Source organism: Papaver somniferum, chromosome 5 (assembly GCF_003573695.1).
Source record: "Papaver somniferum cultivar HN1 chromosome 5, ASM357369v1, whole genome shotgun sequence".
In the NCBI taxonomy this organism is placed as follows: Eukaryota; Viridiplantae; Streptophyta; class Magnoliopsida; order Ranunculales; family Papaveraceae; genus Papaver; species Papaver somniferum.
In genome coordinates, this window is record NC_039362.1 from 145427143 (window position 1) to 145447880 (window position 20738).

Genomic DNA, 20738 nt, shown 5'->3' on the forward strand with positions numbered 1-20738 from the left:
AATTTAGCCAGGAAATTTAGAGTCAATAAAATTTCTTTCTTATTAAAAAAAAGAAGTCAAAACAGAAGGAATATCTAGTGATATCTAAGTGAAAGTTTTAACCTTGAACTGGTTGAAAGGATATAAGCAAATACATATACAGATAATATCAAAGATACATGAAAGAATATAAGGTGTATTTTTCTTCGTAAGGCTTTTTTGTTTTTGTTTTTTTTGGACCTTCTAAAGATCTAGCTAACACTTGGATACAAAGCAAGATCCTTCTAAAAAAATGGGGGTATACTTGTATTGAAGTTCTACCTGTACTGAAACTCTACCTGTACATAATTGTACCCTTGAGGGCTCAAATGAGCACTTTTATACCGCGCTGACTTTTACTACATGGTGGGGTCAAGTTGGATCATGATCAATGATCAACAATGTGACCTTGGTTGTTCATCTTCATTTTTGTTTTGGGGACTGATCGCCACCCTTGGACTGGAAGGCCATGGACATAATTCGGAGTCTGCTTGTTATTTCAGTAAAAGATGGCCTAGCTGCAGGCTCTTGTAACCAGCAGTGTTCCATGAGCTTTCTCCATTCAGGATCACACTGTTTAGGAATAGTCGGACGAAGATTGTTGTTCATAATTCCACCTTCAAGCACATGCGAACATTCATAACAGTTAGATGCTTGCTATAAATAAACACGAATCTGATTGTTTATACAAAGACAGGCTTAATAAGCAATGAAAATAATTAGGAAAAAGAGGTGGCATACCAATAATTGCACCACAATGCATGTTGGCATAGGGTTCTTCCCCGGTAAGTATTTCCCACATTGCAATACCAAATGAGAAAACATCAACCTGTTGGAAGAAAAATAAGGTACAGCACATTGTATACATGACTTATATAATATATCTTAAGTTTTTGCCAGCTCAAGTTTTGCAGTAGATTTGAACAAGCACAATCAACAGGCCATGGTGCATTGCTTATTGTTGGCCAATATTCAAGATCAAGAACGTAATCATACCTTACGGAATAGTAAGCATTTTCCACAGGGACAATGCTAAATTCAAAATAGAGGATCTGCAATATGGCTATGAACTATTTTTTTTATCTTGTTTATCCAATACTTACTGTAAACGTTTTTCCCTTTCTCGCTACTGCGATGACTTTACTTTCATTGGAGTACATAAAAGGACTTCAAAATATGGTTGATACAGATACCAATTAGATCCTACTCACCCATGTTGTTTCTTTAAAGCATGCATACATATGTGTTGAGAACCATGTACAAATATGTAAAAATCTAAATAAATACTAACAGATAAAAAAATATCCTAACCTTTTCTGAAACCCGGCTACTACTACCATTCAATAACTCTGGTGCCATCCATGGAAGGGTTCCCCGAACCCCGCCTGAGACAAGGGTATTTCGTTTGATTCTTGACAATCCGAAATCTCCAACCTGGAAAGGTAAACCAGAAAAAAACCGTGAATGGATATACATTAGTTTTTTATATTTTCCTGTAATCCTGTAAATTGCTTTCCTTTTTTTTTGCTTATCCTATAAATTTTGATCAAGTGAATAGTCCATCTATTAAGAAGGTCGTGCTTGTCAGGTGATACCACACATAAACTATGAAGACAACCTTACTCTCATAAGCAGAACCAGGAACAATAAGCTCAGCTTAGGTCCACAGTACGACAACAACAACAACAAAAAAAAAAAATCCTGACATATTGCGCGACACAAAAACCTTTTGATAAGTTATGCACTTACCTTAAAGTTTTATATTTTGAACTTAAAGATAACAACACCAACACAGACAGGGAAAACTAAGATTTGCATATAACAGAGGGAGAATGCTAAGCTCATAAATATGATCAAACCACAAGGAGAACTTCAGTTGCAAGTCATACAGAAGTTTTCACCAATTAGTATGCTCTTACCTTTAAGTAAGTTTTATGTGTTAGATCAGCATCCACACAAACAAAGAAAAAAAAAAATGTTGTGTATGACAATAAAAGGCTCATAAAATATGATTTCATCAAAGCACAAGGAGAGCTTCAGTTGCAAGTCATACAGAAGTTTTCACCTTGAATGCCAGTTTTTTGTGGAACTAACATGACTAAATTAACAAACAACTGCGATCAAAATTTCATTTCCTACTATTTACCTTGCATATTGGTCGATGTGGATCCTTCATATTGACGAGTAAATTATCACATTTCAGATCAAAATGAACAATGTTTTTCAAATGCAGATACTCCATGCCAAAAGCTGCATCCATGGCGATTATAAATTTTTTACGTCGATCAAGTGCCCTACATCATAATCGTTCCAAGATTCTCAGATCAACAGGAAGAGGACAGACAAGAAGAAGGAAACCAAGGAAGAGGAACCTCACTTATCCTTCTTTAGGAGGACATGCCTAAGTGAACCATTCACCATAAATTCTGTTACAGTAGCCAATGTACCCCCCACCCCATCTGGAACCACCCCGTAGAAAGCTACCACATTTGGATGGTGAAGATTCGATAGGATTTTGGCTTCTCTCCAGAAATCGTTAGTCTGGAACCAATTATAAAGGAATAATCGTGTCAACATGCCATATTATGTTAGCATAAGAATTCCACGGAAAATAAACAGTAGACTAACATGCTCTACAGACAGCTGAAATAGAGCAAATTATTTCCTATAAATACCATTCGCTCTTGCTCAGATGATCGGCCTGCAAAGCAGCTCTTTTTTAGTCTCTTTATAGCAACATCTGTTCCCCTCCACTTTCCATGATAAACTGTCCCAAAGGTACCAGATCCTAATTCTCGTAGTTCTTCAAGATCCGCATTCTTGATGATCTGTCCATTAGCATCTGAAACATTCAGTTACATATAAAGTTTGAAAAATGTTTATTAATATATCAAGCTAGCGGGTGGGATGTTCCTAAACTAGAAAGTCAAGAAACTGCACGTCACATTCAGCTACAGCATGAGTAGTATCCAATTCCAAAAGTTTCTTTTCTATTATGTACTTCTACGTATCGCTTATTTTGTGGCAATATTTTTCTTCACTCATTAAGCGCTAACATATGTAACTTACATCATTTTGAAATTTAATCACAACTAACTATTGACATAGGCAAATAACTGCCCATAGCTAATATGTTATACTTGAATTTATATGTATCGAGGTAACAGTACCAGTCATGTCATGGTTATCAATTACCTAGACATACTGTATGTGGCACAAAATTGGAGATGTGGTTTTCAAATACTCATCCATGAATTATTAAGTAAAAATATTTGGTGGAATCTGAGCTCAGCATGATAGAATCCACATAAAAAGAACTGAACGAACACGCAATACATGGGTTTCTCTCAAATGCCCCTTACTCATTCTATCACACTCTTGTTTTAAAGAAAGAAGTTATCCATAACTTCAAAAGCTCAAAGGCCCCACAGACAAATCACAACTTAATCACTCAAATATATATGAAACAAACTAGGGGGTGCACTGGGAGTTTTTAGCTAAAGCATCCATAAAAGAAAGTCCAAGGGATGACTTCTGGTAAGGATGGTGTATCTCAACGGTAAGCATGACTTCAATGCATGGCTAGTAACCGTAGGACAACCATGGCTTCAGTGGTGAAAAAAAGACTTGCACAAGCAGGAAATCATGTCCACTAATCAAATAGAAAAGGCGTTATCAAGTAAAATAAGTTCAAACCTGCAAACCGTAGACCCCTGCTTCCATTTCAGCAATCACAGAGTCACTTATTGAGTTTCCCTTATCTCTGTCATCTACTTTAGTGTCCTAAACACGAAATTACACCAACTTAAATCTTACACAATACATATGAAATATAAGTCATTTCTGAAGAAAAAGCAAGAAGGTACCTCAGACTCTGGAATGAAGCTCTTAGCTTCGGTTGTTCTCTGGGTAAGTATATCTCCAGTAGTCTCATCAACTACACGAGGAATCAAGTTTGAGGAAGACGTACTATTAGTTACATCTTCAAGAATAAGCAGTGGTTCTAGTTGAACATGGTGGTTAATCTTATTTTGAGCCTCTGTCCCAACTTTCACAGTATTTTCTACCTTACACTGTTCATTAGAGAATTTCCTGCAATCCACCTTATAAAACTCTTCTTCAGAACAGCTTACAGGCAAAACGACTTCGGTTCCCAAAGGACTCTCAGTGGCCAGATTCTGATTCTGAAATATATCCCAAGTAAGAGAGGAGTCGCTCATGTTTAACTTTAAAAGTTCTTCTAAATTGTCAACTCCTCCGAATGGAGCTAAATCTGCAGAGACCAAAAGTAAGGATTCACTGTTAGCCGATTCCCTTTGTGATACCACACCAGGTTCCTTTACAAAGGATGGAAACGAAATTAAACCACCACTGGATGAGCCATGAGGTAGTTCCGTAGGAGAACTTTCACTGTTAGGCTGGTGAAGTGATTTTTCCAAGTTTGAAGCTTCTGAATTCTTTGAAGATGAACCAATGGACCCCTGTGTGATAATTTTGCTTATTTTACTTCCTAGGTCGCCATTAACCTGATTAATCAAAGAGGAATAATATCCTTGGGACTGTTCTTTAGCAGTATCTTTGCAGAACACCAGAGTGGTGACAGGTGATGCAGAAACTTTGGTATTCGAAGCGTGTAACTCTCCTGAGTAAATATTATACCCAACTGACATCTGGTGGTAATCAAGATTTTGAAGATCATCCTTATATGGCATTCCAGTACCACCTGCTCTAGAGTTGCTATCCGAGTCAAAACTAACTCCACGATGTGGACGAGAATCATCAATCTGATCTATTTTGTTCAGCATATCAAGACTTAACACGGGATGAGTTTCCTGGTCATTAGATTCATTCCCCCATGACATCAAATTTATTTCTTTGGTCATTTGGCGTTTTTCACCACCTAGATCTTGCATGTCTTCCCAATAAATTTGTTCATTTCCACCAGAGAACTCTCGGCGATGAGAAGCTTTTGTCAAATTCGTACCCCTTTCCAGAACAATAGATGCTGAAACACTACTTCGCAAGTCATTTTGAAAATTAGGACTTGGTAGATCAGTATTCTCATCGTAATGCATATGCTCCCCACTGTGCCGCGAGCTTGACTTTACCCACGCAGGTGATTGTGCTGGTAAGTCCAAGGGAGATAACGGAGTGTCTCCTTCTTGAAAACAATAGTTCCCTCCTCCATGTTCTAGCAACCTTGAATCGGAATATGCATGTGGCATACCATGATGAGACCCAACTGAGTCATTCGATCCTGATAATAGACACATTGGATCTTCAGGCTGTATCGGCAGTTTCTCAGAATGAAAAGGCCTTTGTTTAACCATCGGCCTCTCGCAGGAATATCCATCTAAGTCGCGATTATTCCGAACAATTGTAGTTGGAGCCACAAATGCTTTGTCTGCTGTGATATCTGGAAAATGAACCTCACGAGGTCTATTGGGTTGGTCGAAATTCACCCCCGAAGGTTTATTTAGATAATGGTGATGATGATGAATCAACGATACACACCCTCGTGGAGAACCATAACAGCCGATATTGGTATCATGATGGTAGTTACCAGCTGGTGCTTGGTCTGTTAAGTAGGGGTCCTTGCTTTCATTATTACAACAATACTGATCGTTATATAACTTCTTCTGACCATTCATAGCATCTTTTTGTAGGAGCGCCAGAGGAGAAAAAGGTGGTGAATGATTTGGAGATCTGGATAGCTTCTGAGGAGCAATAAAATAATTCCTTGAAAGATTGGATGGCTTAATACCATCTTTGATCTCTGAAGGTTTCGGTGAATTGACGGAGTCTTTATTAAAGCTCAATTGGCTTGCTAAAGTTTTCCCGGTGGAGCTAATCTTAGGACTGGAGTGGTCTAATATGCCATTAACAGCAACAACATAGTGATACTCTGAAGGATTCTGCTCTGAGGCCCTTGCTTCAAAAGAAGATTGGTTTTCACATTCACTGGATGATATCAAAAATATTCGAAGTCTTTGTCCCTCAACTTTCTTGAAGCCATGGTATTCTTCCAACATATTTTGAATATCTTCATCTGACGACACGGATATAAGAGCATCAAGGTCCTCGCCAGGTAGCTGGTACTTAATTGCATGAGGTTGATTGCATATTCCTGTTGTTTTTTTGACAAAATCTACCCAAGATATATTTGTTCTAATGCTGATAATCCGTGTTTCTCCGCCCACATATCTGAGCTTCCCGTCCCCTGGTCTTGGTAAGATTCTTCCACCAAAACTGCAAAGGATCTTCATCTTGTAATGTTGAGAATTGTCTGAAGTTTCAGACCCATGCGGCTGATACTCGCAAGGAGACTCTTTGACAGAGATTGATGGCGTTGTTGGCCCCGAAGCAGCTTGATAAAAACTCAAATCATCAGTAGACCTCCTCAGTTCTTCTCCACTAACACCAACCTCCTGCCCAAACCTACTTGCTTTGTCGGAATAACCCTTACTATCACCTTCAACAGCACAACCTTTGCTCAAAACCTCATTAGGAACATCGTAACTACACTCAGAATCCATTCTTGTAAGACCAAGAATCCCAGTCAGGTCCTGGTACCCAACATGAGAATTTTTCCATACGGAATCAAACCCCCCTATCTTCTTCTCATCCTTGTGTTCCAAATCAGGTACTACGTTGTTTACTTTCCTTGTACCAAATCGTTCTTGTAGAAACTCCATGGAAAATTCCTCACCCGTTTGTACAGACACATTGTGTGCACGACGTCCACCACCACCACCGAAGAACAACCCACCAGAAACATCATTATCTTGCTCGGCGGCCCTCTGTCCAGATGGACCAGGTGCCTCACCGTTATTCATGCTGATAATCAAATAAATTAAGCTTCACTAAACTGCTGCACATATCAACATTATAATAGGGACCCAAATTGTGTTTCCTCTTGTAATCTTTTCACAATATATACAAAATGAACACACCTAAAGCCCACACCCGTAGTTTCGTGATTGCTAAATTACAATGCACCTGATCATAACAAACAAAATAAGATGGATTTGAACAATTTTAATCGACTAAGTATTCAAGAGAAATGATCATCAAATTATTAAAAAAAAACGATCAATTCATGAGAAACTTGATAGGAATTGGCTTGGAAAATCCTAATTTGAATTAGATAACACGAAAACAAGTGGTATATCTAAAATCAAAATAAAAATTCAAAAGATTAAATAATTTGACAGAGAAAAATGAATTATTGGTTGAGAAATAAGTACCTGTGTTTTGTTTATTTGTAGATCAAAATGAAGGAAATCCAGGCACGGAGATCAAATTGAATAATGGATCAGAGAATTTAGTTTTAGGATTCTCGATGGTGATGGAGGGGAAGAATTTCTGAGATGCACCAAAAGAGAAACGAGCTCGCCGAGAGGAAGTGAGGAACATCCGTCGGACTCAGAATAACGCGGCACCAATTTAGGAAATACCAAACCCTCCCTGAAACATATATTCTTTCTTTGGTTACTTTTCGGATCCTCCTATCTGTCACACTTTATGTTTGTCTCTCTCCCTGTCGGGAAATAAAATAACTACTGCTCCAGGTAAGCCAAAGGGTGGAAATTTTGGGCACCCATCTCTTAAGCCAGTTCCTGCGTCATCATGGGAAATGAGTTAAGCGGTGGAAAGCTTATCGAGCAAAATTATGTATATCGCCAACAATAGAATCTTTATCACTGGTTAGTAAATCAATATCGTCTGATATTGCTAATATCACCAATGATCGATTCTACTCATAAAAGTACCACACCTTCCTTCTCATTCCTTTTTACATCTTCTCTTCTTTCTGTATTTTTCTCTGAACAAAAATCTTCGATTTATAGTTACTGTTTTCCAAATATGGGTGAGAAATCAAAAATAAAATAAACAGGGAAGCCAAAGGATCTACTAGCACTCCCAACCAGTGGATTGAATTATGTGCATGATAATGAATATGAGTTTCAAGATGTTAGACAACTAGATGATGATGATGTACTCCCTATGCACATATCTAGCCATCCAGAGCGAATTAATTCAGTCGCTCTAAAAGGTGGGTGGTCTGAGTTTTGTAAGGTGTTGAGGTACCTTCCCCCTTTTGTTCAAGAAAGAGTCTGAAGATATTCTTGGTGGTGTTTATATGATACACAACCTAGAAATCATAGTACTCAAATAGTTCAATTCATATTGGAACGATCGTGGAAGACTACAAATACGTTCTTTTTCTAAGATTTCGGATATGGTAAGTTTGTTTTTTCTTGTAATTAAATTTTTGGATTTTGTTTTTAGTTTTATAAAATTCAATCAACTTTAATTATGAATACGTTTTTCACATTGTCAGATTTGTACATATTGACGGGAACTCCAGTAAAGAAAATTTACTTCTATTTAACAAATTAAAGTGAGCGTCGAAAGAAAGATGAAAAGATCGACTTCCATTATACTCAAATGATCTAGAAGGAAATCCAGAACATAGAAGACTAAAAGCATATGAATTATAGGTGGATGGGTTTAAAAGTTTTTACAACGTTATGCTAGGAAAATGAATAAAAACATGTTACAAAATACACAACATTTGTAGCCTAAACTTTATGAGGAGCTCGAACGTGTGTTTGTGTTGTGGACAATAGGCAATGTCTATTACCAAATGCTAGTTCAGTGACATTAATTAGTTTTCTTGAGTCGTTAGAATATTTAGAGCAAGCACCAAGATATGACGTGGTATAAAATTTTATCAAGACTTAATATAACCCTTCGTACATGCTCGACGAGTACCAAAGAAAGCCTCAATGGTTTTCGAGGAGTGTTGGAGGTAAGAACCAATATTTTTCATACTAATTATTTATTATTTTGACATGTCAAATGTATTAACCCAATAATTTTATTATTTTCAATATTGGCGGTTCGAACCTTATCCAATGTTTTCCTACCTGTATAGAAGTACAATGCCGATAATTGGACAAAAGATCGGATTGAAGTTGGTCAACATGTTGTCTCTGTTTAGAGGACTCTAAAAAATTGACTATTTAGAGTAAGCAGAACTGATATTGGGAGTAAGCTTACTTGATGTGAGCAACACCAGTCATTATTCTTGAACCAATAGGTTTATATTTTCGTATAACAGTTACGCTTTATAAGATGAGATTAAAGGTGTGTCTTGCATATTCTTAAACCGTTTATTATCCAATATGAGCTTACACTTCCTACAAATGTGTCGTTCTGTTTTAGAGAAGTGGTAAAACTTTTGACTTGCGATGAATCATAATGAGTTTGACTTGGCACAAGAATCAATATGAGATCCTTGTCTTTAAGGTGAGACAATTTATCCTTGGTTAGAGAGAATCAAATTGCTCATTCCTTAGGGAAGTAGAGACACTTCGACCATGATCTTCGGAATAAGATTTGGTTAAGTAAACATGAATATCATTAAAAATCACTTCTTATAACTCCTTAATCATTTCATAAGCCATGGATAAGGCTAATTTTTTGATTCACAGACAGTGCTACAAGTTGTAGGAGGAGCATCTTGTATAAGTTTAAGTTCCAAGGAGTTTTTCTCCAGTCACGACTCGAGGGAGATAATTTTCCTATCCACCAAGGCATTTTCTTCGAGAAGGATCCTTATTCGTGAATCTCTTTCATTAACCTTATCTATGAAATTTGACTTTGTTTTTCAGCATGTTGACCTTAGAAGTCTGAATTATAAGATATTTAAGAATTTCATCACTTTTTTTAGTTGCTTCCCTTTCTACTTCCGAGTCAGACTCATCAATAAGATAATAGGGATAACAATTGTCAGTACTTGACTGTTTTATGGGAACAGGATTTTCGTCTACTTTCGAGAAGGAAGAAGATTCGATCTCATTAATATAATCCATCAAAACAGTGTCTTCGGAAATCAGTAATACGTTATTAGAGATTGAACTCTTGTCTATAGATTCAGATCACCACAACACACAGACATGTTCGGTATAACGGGTTTTGTTGCTCTGATACCAATTGAAAATGAAAGGGTACCAAGTACATTACCAACTTTTTCGTTCGGAAACATGTATAAACAAAACCTAATACAATCACAAGTAGGTCACTCCCAGTTGCACCAAAAATTAGTAGCCAAAAAGTGACTACAAGGTTCAACTTGGCTTCTCTCTAAAATCAGGAGTATCAACAGACATACAGGTACATCAGTACTTTTCGCGCACCTCAACAGAGTAGAGGTGCATTCATATACATGACTGAATAGAAATAACAATAAGTGCCTGATGAGATATCTTTTAAAAAAAATTCTTATATATCCTCAATACATTTTCCGCCGCTCCGATTCCGATAAGTTTAGACATCACTTGTGAAAAGCTGAGAGATTTTTTGAAAGATGCATACAGAAGAAAAATGGGTAATGAAGGAGTTGGCAGTTGTGTGTGACATGTAAATGACATATCACACGACGTCGAGGATGTTATTGATGAATTCGTGCACAATGAGGTATTGGGATCAATGTCAACAATGATGTACTGGGATCAATGGAATTAGACATCATATATTTAACCTTTCTAAGATTGTAACAACTCATCATCGAATTCCTTCCAAGTTACAGAGCATCAAGACGAGATATCGAGAGAAGCAATCGGTATGGTTTTGATAAGATAGACTGATAGAAAAATTTCAAATGAGGTCAATAAATGGCATGAAAAAAGCTTCTCTTGTGGTTTTGGAAGATGAGCCATGACGAACAATTGTTGGAATGGGTGGTCTTATAAAGACAACTCTTGTTACTGAAGTCTACAATGACGCGATTGTTCTCTCTTAAGGTTAGATTTCACAACTAATATCCAAACTTATGTAGCTTGTTGCTTCAACTTTGCAAGAGCCTACTAACAAGAGTTTTGGAATGTATGTCTACTAACAAGAGCCTCTTGAAGTTCATTATCCAAATTAGGAGCATCAACAAGTGCTTACCTTACCAATTCTTGTAAATGAGAATAAAAGAAATATAATTTACCTTGCATGGGGTTAAACTAATAATTCTCCATCTTCCTTTTTACCAGTAATGATGTCCCTTTCTTTCAGATCTGCTTCTTCATATTCTTTCTCCTCTGTGCTTTCCATTTTCTTCAACAAAAAATATTCATTTTCCTGCTCCATAATGTAATCATCCATCTTCTTCATATCATAATCTTCATGTTCCTTGTCTGGAGTAGTGATGTCCTCCTCCTTCAATTCTACTACTTCATGATCATTCTCCACATTGTTGTCCATATTTCTTCAAATCTAATGCTGGTGTTCATTGTTAGAGCACTGCTCGGTCGAACTCGCAAGCATTTCTATCTCAAGCTTGTTTGTCAAGTTTAGTTGTCAAAACTATAAGTCTTGATTTCTAGTCTACTTATAGCTATGTCTCGGATTAGGATAGAATGTGTAGTTGAGCTTTAGACTTTACGGCGTTCATCGATTGAAGACGAAGAAATACTAAAGGGAGCTTGTTGAACTTCATCAACAAAAAGTATATGGAGACTTGAACTCATCTATCACTCAGAAGATTATTTCTATTCTATCTCCTTTTGAGACAAAAGTCGTATAGCTATATAGACTTTAATTTATACACATTTGATATTTCGAGCTGAGTTTAACACGCTTACATATTTCTCGAAATATGTGTTGGTAAGCTTCCTCTTTAACCAAGTTCATTTTATATTTTTGACGAAAGTCAAAAGATGATCATGTGAAAATCGCCTGGTAACATCTTATATGATTTGTGCGAGACAGTCATTTGATGTAGTCTCGAAATATTTTGTATTGATTATTTGATCACTTGAAAATTGCTTTGAATCTAATAGTTTGTGTGAGACAGTTATTCCCGTCTTCTAAGAATGTTTCAATGATTGAAATGGGAGTTTAGAACAATTAACCATGATTGGATATTGCATAGTATGCGTACTTGTATAGTAACTATTGCAAATATATTCCAAGTCCGGGAACTTAATATGCATACCCGAATGCGTACTGGTTAAACAGTTGAAGTCCGGGAACTTAGTATGCATACCCGTATGTATACTGATTTCAACTGAGTTCGGTCATGAACGTCGGTATGCGTACCCGTTTGCATATTGGAGAACACATACCAAGTACGGCTCCTTAGGTATGCATACCCGTTTGCATACTTGAGTGGGTTAAGTTTTTAAAATCGATTATTCATGAAAAATACATTTATATATTAGGGAATACAATCTTTTGCAAACCATGGCTATAATGTTCATGAATTGATTCGAGTGAATCAAATCTGGTTTTGCTTCAATTGTGTCTTGTATACTTCTATGAGAATATACACAATTGAACAACTCTATAACTAGTTTCATTTGAACTAGTTGTGTTTAAGATGAACAACATTGATATGAAAGTGTTCATATGGCTAACTTCGGTTATCTATTGTTGAGACAACTAAGTGTACACGTTTAGGTATGGTTACCCATATCTAAATGAAGGAGCATTTCATTTGTATGTAACAAGTTAAGTCAATCTAACGGTTGAAAGATATTAGCTTGAATCTAATCAGGTTTTCATCTAATGGTGAATATTGAGTGCTTTGTTACCAAGGTAACATTGATTGCAAACCCTCATTTGAAGACTATATAAGGGATAACTGTGGCAACTGGGAAACTTAATCCCCACACCTCCTATGTGATACTAGTTGCAACTAGAGTCGATTCTCCTTTAACCTAGGTTTTTCTAAAACCATTATAGATTAACGACTTAAAGACTTCATTGGGATCCTGAAACCAAACCCACCTATTTTATCTGTAGTTGCGTGTTCTGATCTTACTTTGTTCTATCACATTTGAGTACTATCTTCCTTAAGATTCGCTCGAGATATAATCTCCGATAGGTAAGATAAAAAATAGTCACAAACATCTTCGTCTCATCGTTTGTGATTGCGTTATATCTTGTTCCGCTACCATACGTTAAGATCATTGTGAGGTGATTGATATTATTAGGTTGTTCTTCGGGAATATAAGTCCAACGTATCAATTGGTTCTTGTTCACCTTGATTTATCAAAATACGAAACAAAAAACTCGTAGGTATTTCTGTGGAAGACAGATTTATATATTCAATAGACTTTTCTGTGTGAGACAGATTTGTTTATCAAGTCTTCGAGTTTGGTTCGTAGCAACTCTTAGTTGTGGGTGGGATCAGTTAAGGGAATCAAGTGCGTAGAGTCTTGCTGGGATTCATAGGCGTGAGGAACACGACTTGTACCTTGATCAGTGTGAGATTGTTTAGGGCTCAACTACATTCCAATCCGACGTTAACTTGTAGTAGGCTAGAGTCTGTAGCGGCTTAATAAAGTGTGGTGTTCAAATCTGGACTAGGTCCCGGGGTTTTTCTGCATTTCCGGTTTCCTCGTTAACAAAACTTCGGGTGTCTGTGTTATTTCTTTTTTGCATTATATTTTCTATATAATTGAAATATCACAGGTTGTGGGTAGTTCAATCAATAAGATAATCCAACCTTTGGTTGTTGATATAAATTGATTGATACTTGAACATTGGTCTTTAGTACCGTCCAAGTTGTTTCTCATAATAATCAGGCTCATGAATTCTATTTGTTTGATTTGCTGATTATATTGAGAAACAGAGATATAACTCTTGGATGTAATTTTCTTGATTGAGTCTGAGTGTCTAGTTGATTCTCTTGGAAATATATTGGAGGTAGTCCATATAGATTTTCGAAATGAAATATTGGGTATGTTTGTTAGACCCTGCTTTTTCATTCTCGGTGATGAAACGAACACTTCGAATAATCTAATGCCGGTGTTGTTGGTGATGAGATGAACAAAAGACAGAAAGGATTTAAGAATTTAGGTGATGAGTAATATATATATCATTATTCAAAGCCACTGGTTGTGCAGGTTGTTGTGATGTTGTAAATACATGTCATGTCATGGGATAGGACTAGATGAAATGCATAATTAAAAGCCCTTCGATGCAGCAGCAGAACAAGCTGAAGTTCAAAACGGTCAAATGAACAACTGTTTTGAACATGACATACAAGGGTCCCAATCCTAAATCAATGCTAGAAGCAATTAAAGGTGTACATTTCAGAGCCTAAATTAAACTGTGTACTTGCAAGTCAATGTAAAATTTTAAAGTAGAAAGTGGGAAGCTCATAAAAGTGGACCCAAGCCAAAATCATACATTCGAAACTATGGTGGTTGTCCATTCCATGCTTCCCTGAGCTCCGGCATAAAACCCTTCAACACCTTGATATTTTCAGTGAGCTACATAAAAAGCTAAAAATAAAATACATCTGTAGAGCATCTTCAAATGTAATACCAAGTGCATGCATATACACTAGACGGCATAACTTTTTCTTTTTTGATAGAAATCCGGCATAACTTGAAAATACAGACATACTAAATTAACCGGAAAAAGGAGAGAAATCGGAATTGGAATGTTTTTCTCAAATTTCTGTTACTGTACATTTAAAGAGACCGGAACGGGTTTATATAGATACTACCACGATCCGACACGTTTTTAGCTCAGGTGGCTTTGCATAAAACTTGTATGGCTTATGGACCATGTGAAGTGTGGTCGTCCACAAATGATCCTGCCCATCATCAAATTTTCCTCCTATATTTGATCCTTTTCCCCAAATATATATGCAAGATGATGCAAAAGTTGACGAAGTGAATCAATATATGCCAGGTGAGTCGAGTTTGATGTGCGACGTAAAACAACCCCATAAATTCCAAAATCTGACTTTGTGCTAAGTCCTGTGGGTGGTATTCAAGTAGCTAGATTGGCAATCCACGTCAGTTAGGACAACCACCTAGTATTATAGAAGTGTTATTCTAGCGGCTAAATTAGCAGTCCACGTCAGCTGGGACCACTGCTCAGCATTGAACGGTTCAGCACTTTAAATCTCAGTCGTCAGATCAAAAATAAATCTCCCAACGCTGAGCCATTCCGCCAAAAGGTGGTTTCCCAACGCTGAATGATTCATTGTAACTATCTAGCTGCTAGTTCAATTGCGAGCAATTGCTAGGAGAGAGACCTAGTGTTAAAAAATATACAACACTTTTTTTTTAATTGCAACACATTTTTGCTAATCTAGCAGCTCAATCTAGTCCATAAAACTTAGCCTTACAACCTGACCTACCTAGAAGATATCTCCCCCATAATATTGGATGAGCAGGATTTCAAGAGAGACGAGAGCCAAAAACCTTTTTTTGTTGTTTTTTCCATTGCACCATTATACTTGATCACACACTAGTTATTACCATTGTATTGTATTTAATCCAACACTAGTTAAAAATAATAATAAACACCCAACCATTATATTTTAATGGAAAACGAATTCTCTTAGAACCCAAAAATTGAATATAAATCCTAACTTTAGCTTTCAACAAATTCATAATCAAGAACTTCTAATATATTGAGGAGTAAATTGGTGTTTGGTTCCTAACTTATAATGTAAATTATGAGACAAATTGTGAGATATTAACAATTGATATCAGCAATATCAAGGATTTAATACAATTCTATCTCTAAATAATCGATGTTTTCAGTTTATCACTTATGAGCAAGTTTCTCATTCCACGGGTAGGAAAAACGATTTTTCAAGGATAACCAAAGCTATTTTCCCCCTAATTTAGGCTCAAATTTGTAACACTAGTGGGAAAATGGGACAGCCAAGGGCAGGCAAGTGCCTACCCTTGCCTTGGATGCCTCCGCCCATGGCCCATAATATGGCAAACAACGGGCTCGGGAGGCGTAAAACTTCCCTTCACTCAATATTTGTGCGGTTACTGAATTGTAATTTGCAACCAAAACTTGGATGGCTAAGGATTTGTCCGATGACCCAAAAATTGCCCCGGCAATCAGTATTTTGTTTGATGATTTAAAATTATGAAGCAAATTTGATACACAAATTTTGATGTGACCCAAAATGTATCTCATGTCTCGATGTCCATCAAGGATGAAAGAGTACCAGTATGCAGAGTAACATTAACAATTTTGCGTGGTATGTGGTGGAGCTTGCCAAATGAGCCCTGTATCAAGCTTACCTTTGATTTGATGCATAATTTTATCAAGAAACTATGCAGGACTGGGGCTGGATGAATTTTCCTAATGATGCTAGTACATATCGTGAAACTAGATGATGCACAACTAAAGCCTTAAATGTAGAACCAGGCCCGCTTTGGAGCCTAGCAACCTGGGCTCCAGCCGAGGGTAGCACAAAAAAATTATAACTATCTTGAAGACCAAAATTTGTTTTTTTCTTTTTGCTATAATTGTGGGCTAACATTAAACATTACTAAGCTTAAGATAAGGAGAAAATATAGTGTACGCAGTACATAGGGTTTTTTTGTATCTTTTCAGTTCAATTAATTCACGTTTTTTTTTTAAGATTGGGTTAAAGCCGAAAGATTATATTGAAGTTTAAATAACAAAGAAGTCTATTATCTACAAGCCAGGTGTTGTAAGCTAAAAACTGATTCTGCTGAAAATGGTAAAATGGGGTAGGTTGATGAGAAACGAGTTTCAACCCTAAACAAATGTACTTCACAGGAGTACTTTAGAATCGAGAGATCAATCTGTACAATTCTGGTCTAAACCAAGAAATGGTTGTTCCGATCTTGCTTCGTTTACAAAGGAAGGGAAATGGTTAATCTTAGGGAGGGAAGCATACAAAGTGTTGAGATCAGAGTGGTAGACTCTGTGAGAGGTGTAGGTGCATGACCGTTTATCAGAAGGTAGAACTTGTTTGAAGATTGTAAGCAGTGTATTCAGTGTATTCTATATACTTGCGCTAATGGTTCTGATTTCCTATCTAGAAATATATCAGAAAATCTATCTATAATCATGCTTGTATACCCTGATCTTGTAGGAAGTGGAATTTGTGAAGGAGTGAGAAGATGGAGATCGAGTGAAAATGATGAAACCGTGTCCCTAGGATGGAGGGGAGACTAGGAGGTTGCATACCCACTACTCCTTCACTTGTCAACTGTCTGCATTTCCTGACACTTTCTCATAATGGGTGCATTGCACACCGCATTGTCATAGACCGCCAGACCAGTTCCCTGATGAACATGCCCCCACTTGTGACATTGTTGATGTCTCAAGTCAAAATAAGATAGAAGTCGTCTTGCACGACTAGCTTTACATGCATGACCAGTTATTAAAAAGTTGTGTCATGGAATGTGGTTATTCAACCCTCTTTTTGCCACGATGACATGTGAAGACTGGTCATAAGAAGTGTAAAATAGGATGTGTAGTCATCCAAACAACTAAGTACGTGTTGCTGATCGTGTATGTAAGACCTTCATGTTTCGACCAATCGCATGCGAGCTACGCTGTAGGTAGGTCGTGAGTGGCAAGTCAAGTCTCATATAACTTGCCAGGAGAAGTACTTCAAAAACTAGTACGTGGTTCTCGTTAAATAGCTTATGTTATTCATCTAAATTAATCTGAACATATAAAGTGTCGTTCATAACGGGTGGCTTGGATCAGTCGTAGCTCCTTTAATAATTACTCTCTTCGTCTTTTATTAACAGTCCTAATGGACAAAGTCAAAATATTAATGAAATCCTACAAAATGTCATGACTAACTCTTGACTATATTATTATTTTAGGAAATATTTCAAGATAATAAAAACAAAGATTACGTAAGAATAAGTAAAAGCTTTATTAGGAATTCTATAACTATCCATAAATATTTTTATTATTAAAAAGAGTATGACGATTAATACAAAGATATTGAATAGATTTTTTTCCTTCTATATGGTATTTAAGATTTTAAATTAAGTTTATATTAAAGTTGATTTTATGATTATAAATAATAAAGGGTATATTTGATAGTTTAAGGAAAAATTATGTATATAAACAGAGCGGATGATGTAATTTGTAGATAGTGGTAAAAAGTGATTCGATTCTCGAACTTGTGAAGGATAATTTTAGACTTAAATTCAAAACTAAATAGAAAACTCGCTAATAATTATAACAAACACCGACAAAATTGGTATCAATATTAAAAGAACACTGAGGCTAAGATTCCACTATTTCCAAGTTCAAAGTGATTTAATCCAATATTTATATTCATGCAATTTTTTCGTTCAATTTGATTCTAAACTATTGCAACAAGTAGATTCTCAAAATAAAAAGTGTAAATCTGAAGCATAGAACATCAAAAACCTAGGTCCAAGCATGCTCTATCAAAAGAAATAACAATTGCTGAACAAGAATCATTCAAACAATTTTCACTCAAGGAAAAACAATCATAAAAATAATTGCGATAAATAAATAAATAAGAATATACCACTTTTTGTTGGAAAAATAGCTTCCTCTATCGCCTCAGAAATGGGGTTTAGCTCCTCATATTAATCACTTGCTCAAAATACATGTTTGTTGCTCAAAAGTTGATTAAAAAGAAGAGAAGGTGTAAAACAGCGTGTTTGTAACGGATATAATTGTTACGAAACAAAGTACACTAACACAAAACTGTTGCGAACTCTGAATAATTGCTACAAAAATTGTGACAAACTGATTGAATTTGAAAGAAAAGGCCACGGATTCTGCGACTGTCTCTTACTGCTGTTCTGAGTTCTTCTTCTTCCTCTCGCCTGTATCTCTGCAACTTGGTGTTTTTGTGCTCTGTTTTGTTCTAAACTTCCCCAAACTCTCGACTATCCTCCTGGGACTCATATCAATCTTTTTTTTATACGTAACAGGGTCCAAAATCCCGAGAAATCTTCCACTTTCCTCCTCCAAAAGTCTCGGACTTTTGTTTCTCATTTTATTCTCCTACATGTCTCTGCCTTGTTCAATTCTTTCCTAAACTCCGTCTAGACTTGATAGAAATAATTATTGGGGAATATCTTCTCCATACCTTCACGTACCTTCCATATATATCCGCTATTCCCAAAAATATTCTTTCCCTGTATAACTCTGAAGAAAATTTCATATTCTTTCTAACACGTCATCTTCCATGTATAGTCACAACAAATCAATCCCATTCACCAAATTCTCATCCAAACCTCTTCCCGGTCCCACGTAATCACCGTCTTCCTCGTCACTCTGTTTTAGCCGAGATAACATGAAAACAAGTTATTTTTCCGACACCGTCTTGCTTCAAATCGATTATCTATCCCAGCTTCACCGAATCCATTAACTATACCTTCCCTGTTAAGCCAAAACAGGCCCATACAAGAAGTTTTTGCGATTGAATCTCTTTATAACCTCTCCAAAAATCAAACCCTAATTTCTTCCCGTGAAAATCCATTTTTCCCGCCAAATTTGAGAATTCAAATCGTGAAGAAGAAGGGTGCCCCCCTAATCCACTGCTGGGGTGCGAACAGCAAGTGGTGGTAAGTAGTAAAGAGGATAGCCCTTATCAATTGGGTTCCCCTTAGTAATTGAAGTGCCCCTTATCCAAATTGAGAGTCCGAATAGTAATTTTCTCCGACGAGCGCAAATACCACTTTTCGAGCCAATTTTCCCGCAAAAGCTTATTTCTCCAAAAACACCTACAAAAACATAAAATACCAAAATAAGTACAAAAATGGGTACTAACAAAATAGAAAATCGAGATCAAAATAGACATATAAATGCATCTATCAGCGGACAGATAAAAAAAGACAGACCAAGTAATAATTAGGACAGATAAAAAAGGACAGAGGGAATATCTTTTAATGTTTTAAGACATTTAACACATGAGACTCACATGGAAATTCACATATGCAATTTACATGCTTCGACAGGCTCTATTTGATCGGTTATTTGGAAGTTGTACAAGTAATCTATGGACGACTTGGTTAGCCCATTGAGAAGAGGGGTAATAGGTGCACTGACCTGATTGGTCGATCAAAATTGAAGCTAGGCCGGGGCTAGACAAGTCGAGCGGTTGAGATCGATCCGTGACTGACTTGGACGGTAATACTTAACCTAATAAGGTTTTAGATGGCTCGACTAGCCCTCTTTGGCCGACCACCGAGAGCGAAGAAGGTAAGTTCAACGATATGATTAGTCGAGAAATTAAATGGGCGACAAGTAGTCTCTATGACGCATGATTGGTTGAACTTTGTTGGAGCCGTGCTAGCTAGATTGACCGGCCAAGTTGGGCATCCGTGATCATACTGCGACTGACCTGGGCGGCCAATTGGGAGCGGAGCAAGTAGGCTAGGAGCGACCTGATTGGTTAGAAGGATAATAGGGAGACAGTTAGTCATCCTGGAGTCCGATTGGTTGAGTATGGAAGGACCTACGCTAGCTAGATTGGCCAACCAAGTTGAGTGGTCATGATCGTTTTGCGACTGACCATGGCGGTCAGGATCCAAGTTTAAATAAAATTACGCAGCTCGGCTAGCCTACTTTGATCGGCTACTGGGAGCGAACCAGGTAGGCTATGAGCAATCTGATTCACCGATTAGGAAGAGGAACGACATGTATCCACCATGAGACTTGATTGGTCGATTGCGAGAGGCGTAGAGCTTGCCAAATTGGCTGGAAATATGGCGCGGTGAGTCAGTCGGGATATGCCCTAATTCCAATTTTCACCAACTTCGGCCTTGATTAAGGTTTCGTACCCATCGACCAGCCTAGTCTCGACCAATAGAAATTGAGATATCATGATTGCTCCATTTTTGGGTAAAAAAAATTAATTTATGTCATTCATCTGAGAATGAACATAAATGTCAAGTAAGCTTTAGGAGTTCAGCTGGGGA

General features: G+C 37.0%; 1 protein-coding gene across 1 annotated transcript; it reads right to left on the bottom strand.

Annotated features, from left to right (window-relative positions):
- Window positions 1-85: 85 nt before the first annotated feature.
- Window positions 86-7506, bottom strand: LOC113283075. The gene is made up of 9 exons (XM_026532227.1): window positions 7266-7506; window positions 3885-7017; window positions 3715-3801; window positions 2694-2846; window positions 2396-2559; window positions 2165-2312; window positions 1330-1452; window positions 760-847; window positions 86-635 (listed from the first exon to the last, which is right to left on the bottom strand). Exons 2-9 carry the CDS (start codon window positions 6852-6854, stop codon window positions 442-444), a joined length of 3927 nt encoding a protein of 1308 aa, XP_026388012.1. The 5' UTR covers window positions 6855-7017; window positions 7266-7506; the 3' UTR covers window positions 86-441.
- Window positions 7507-20738: the final 13232 nt, after the last annotated feature.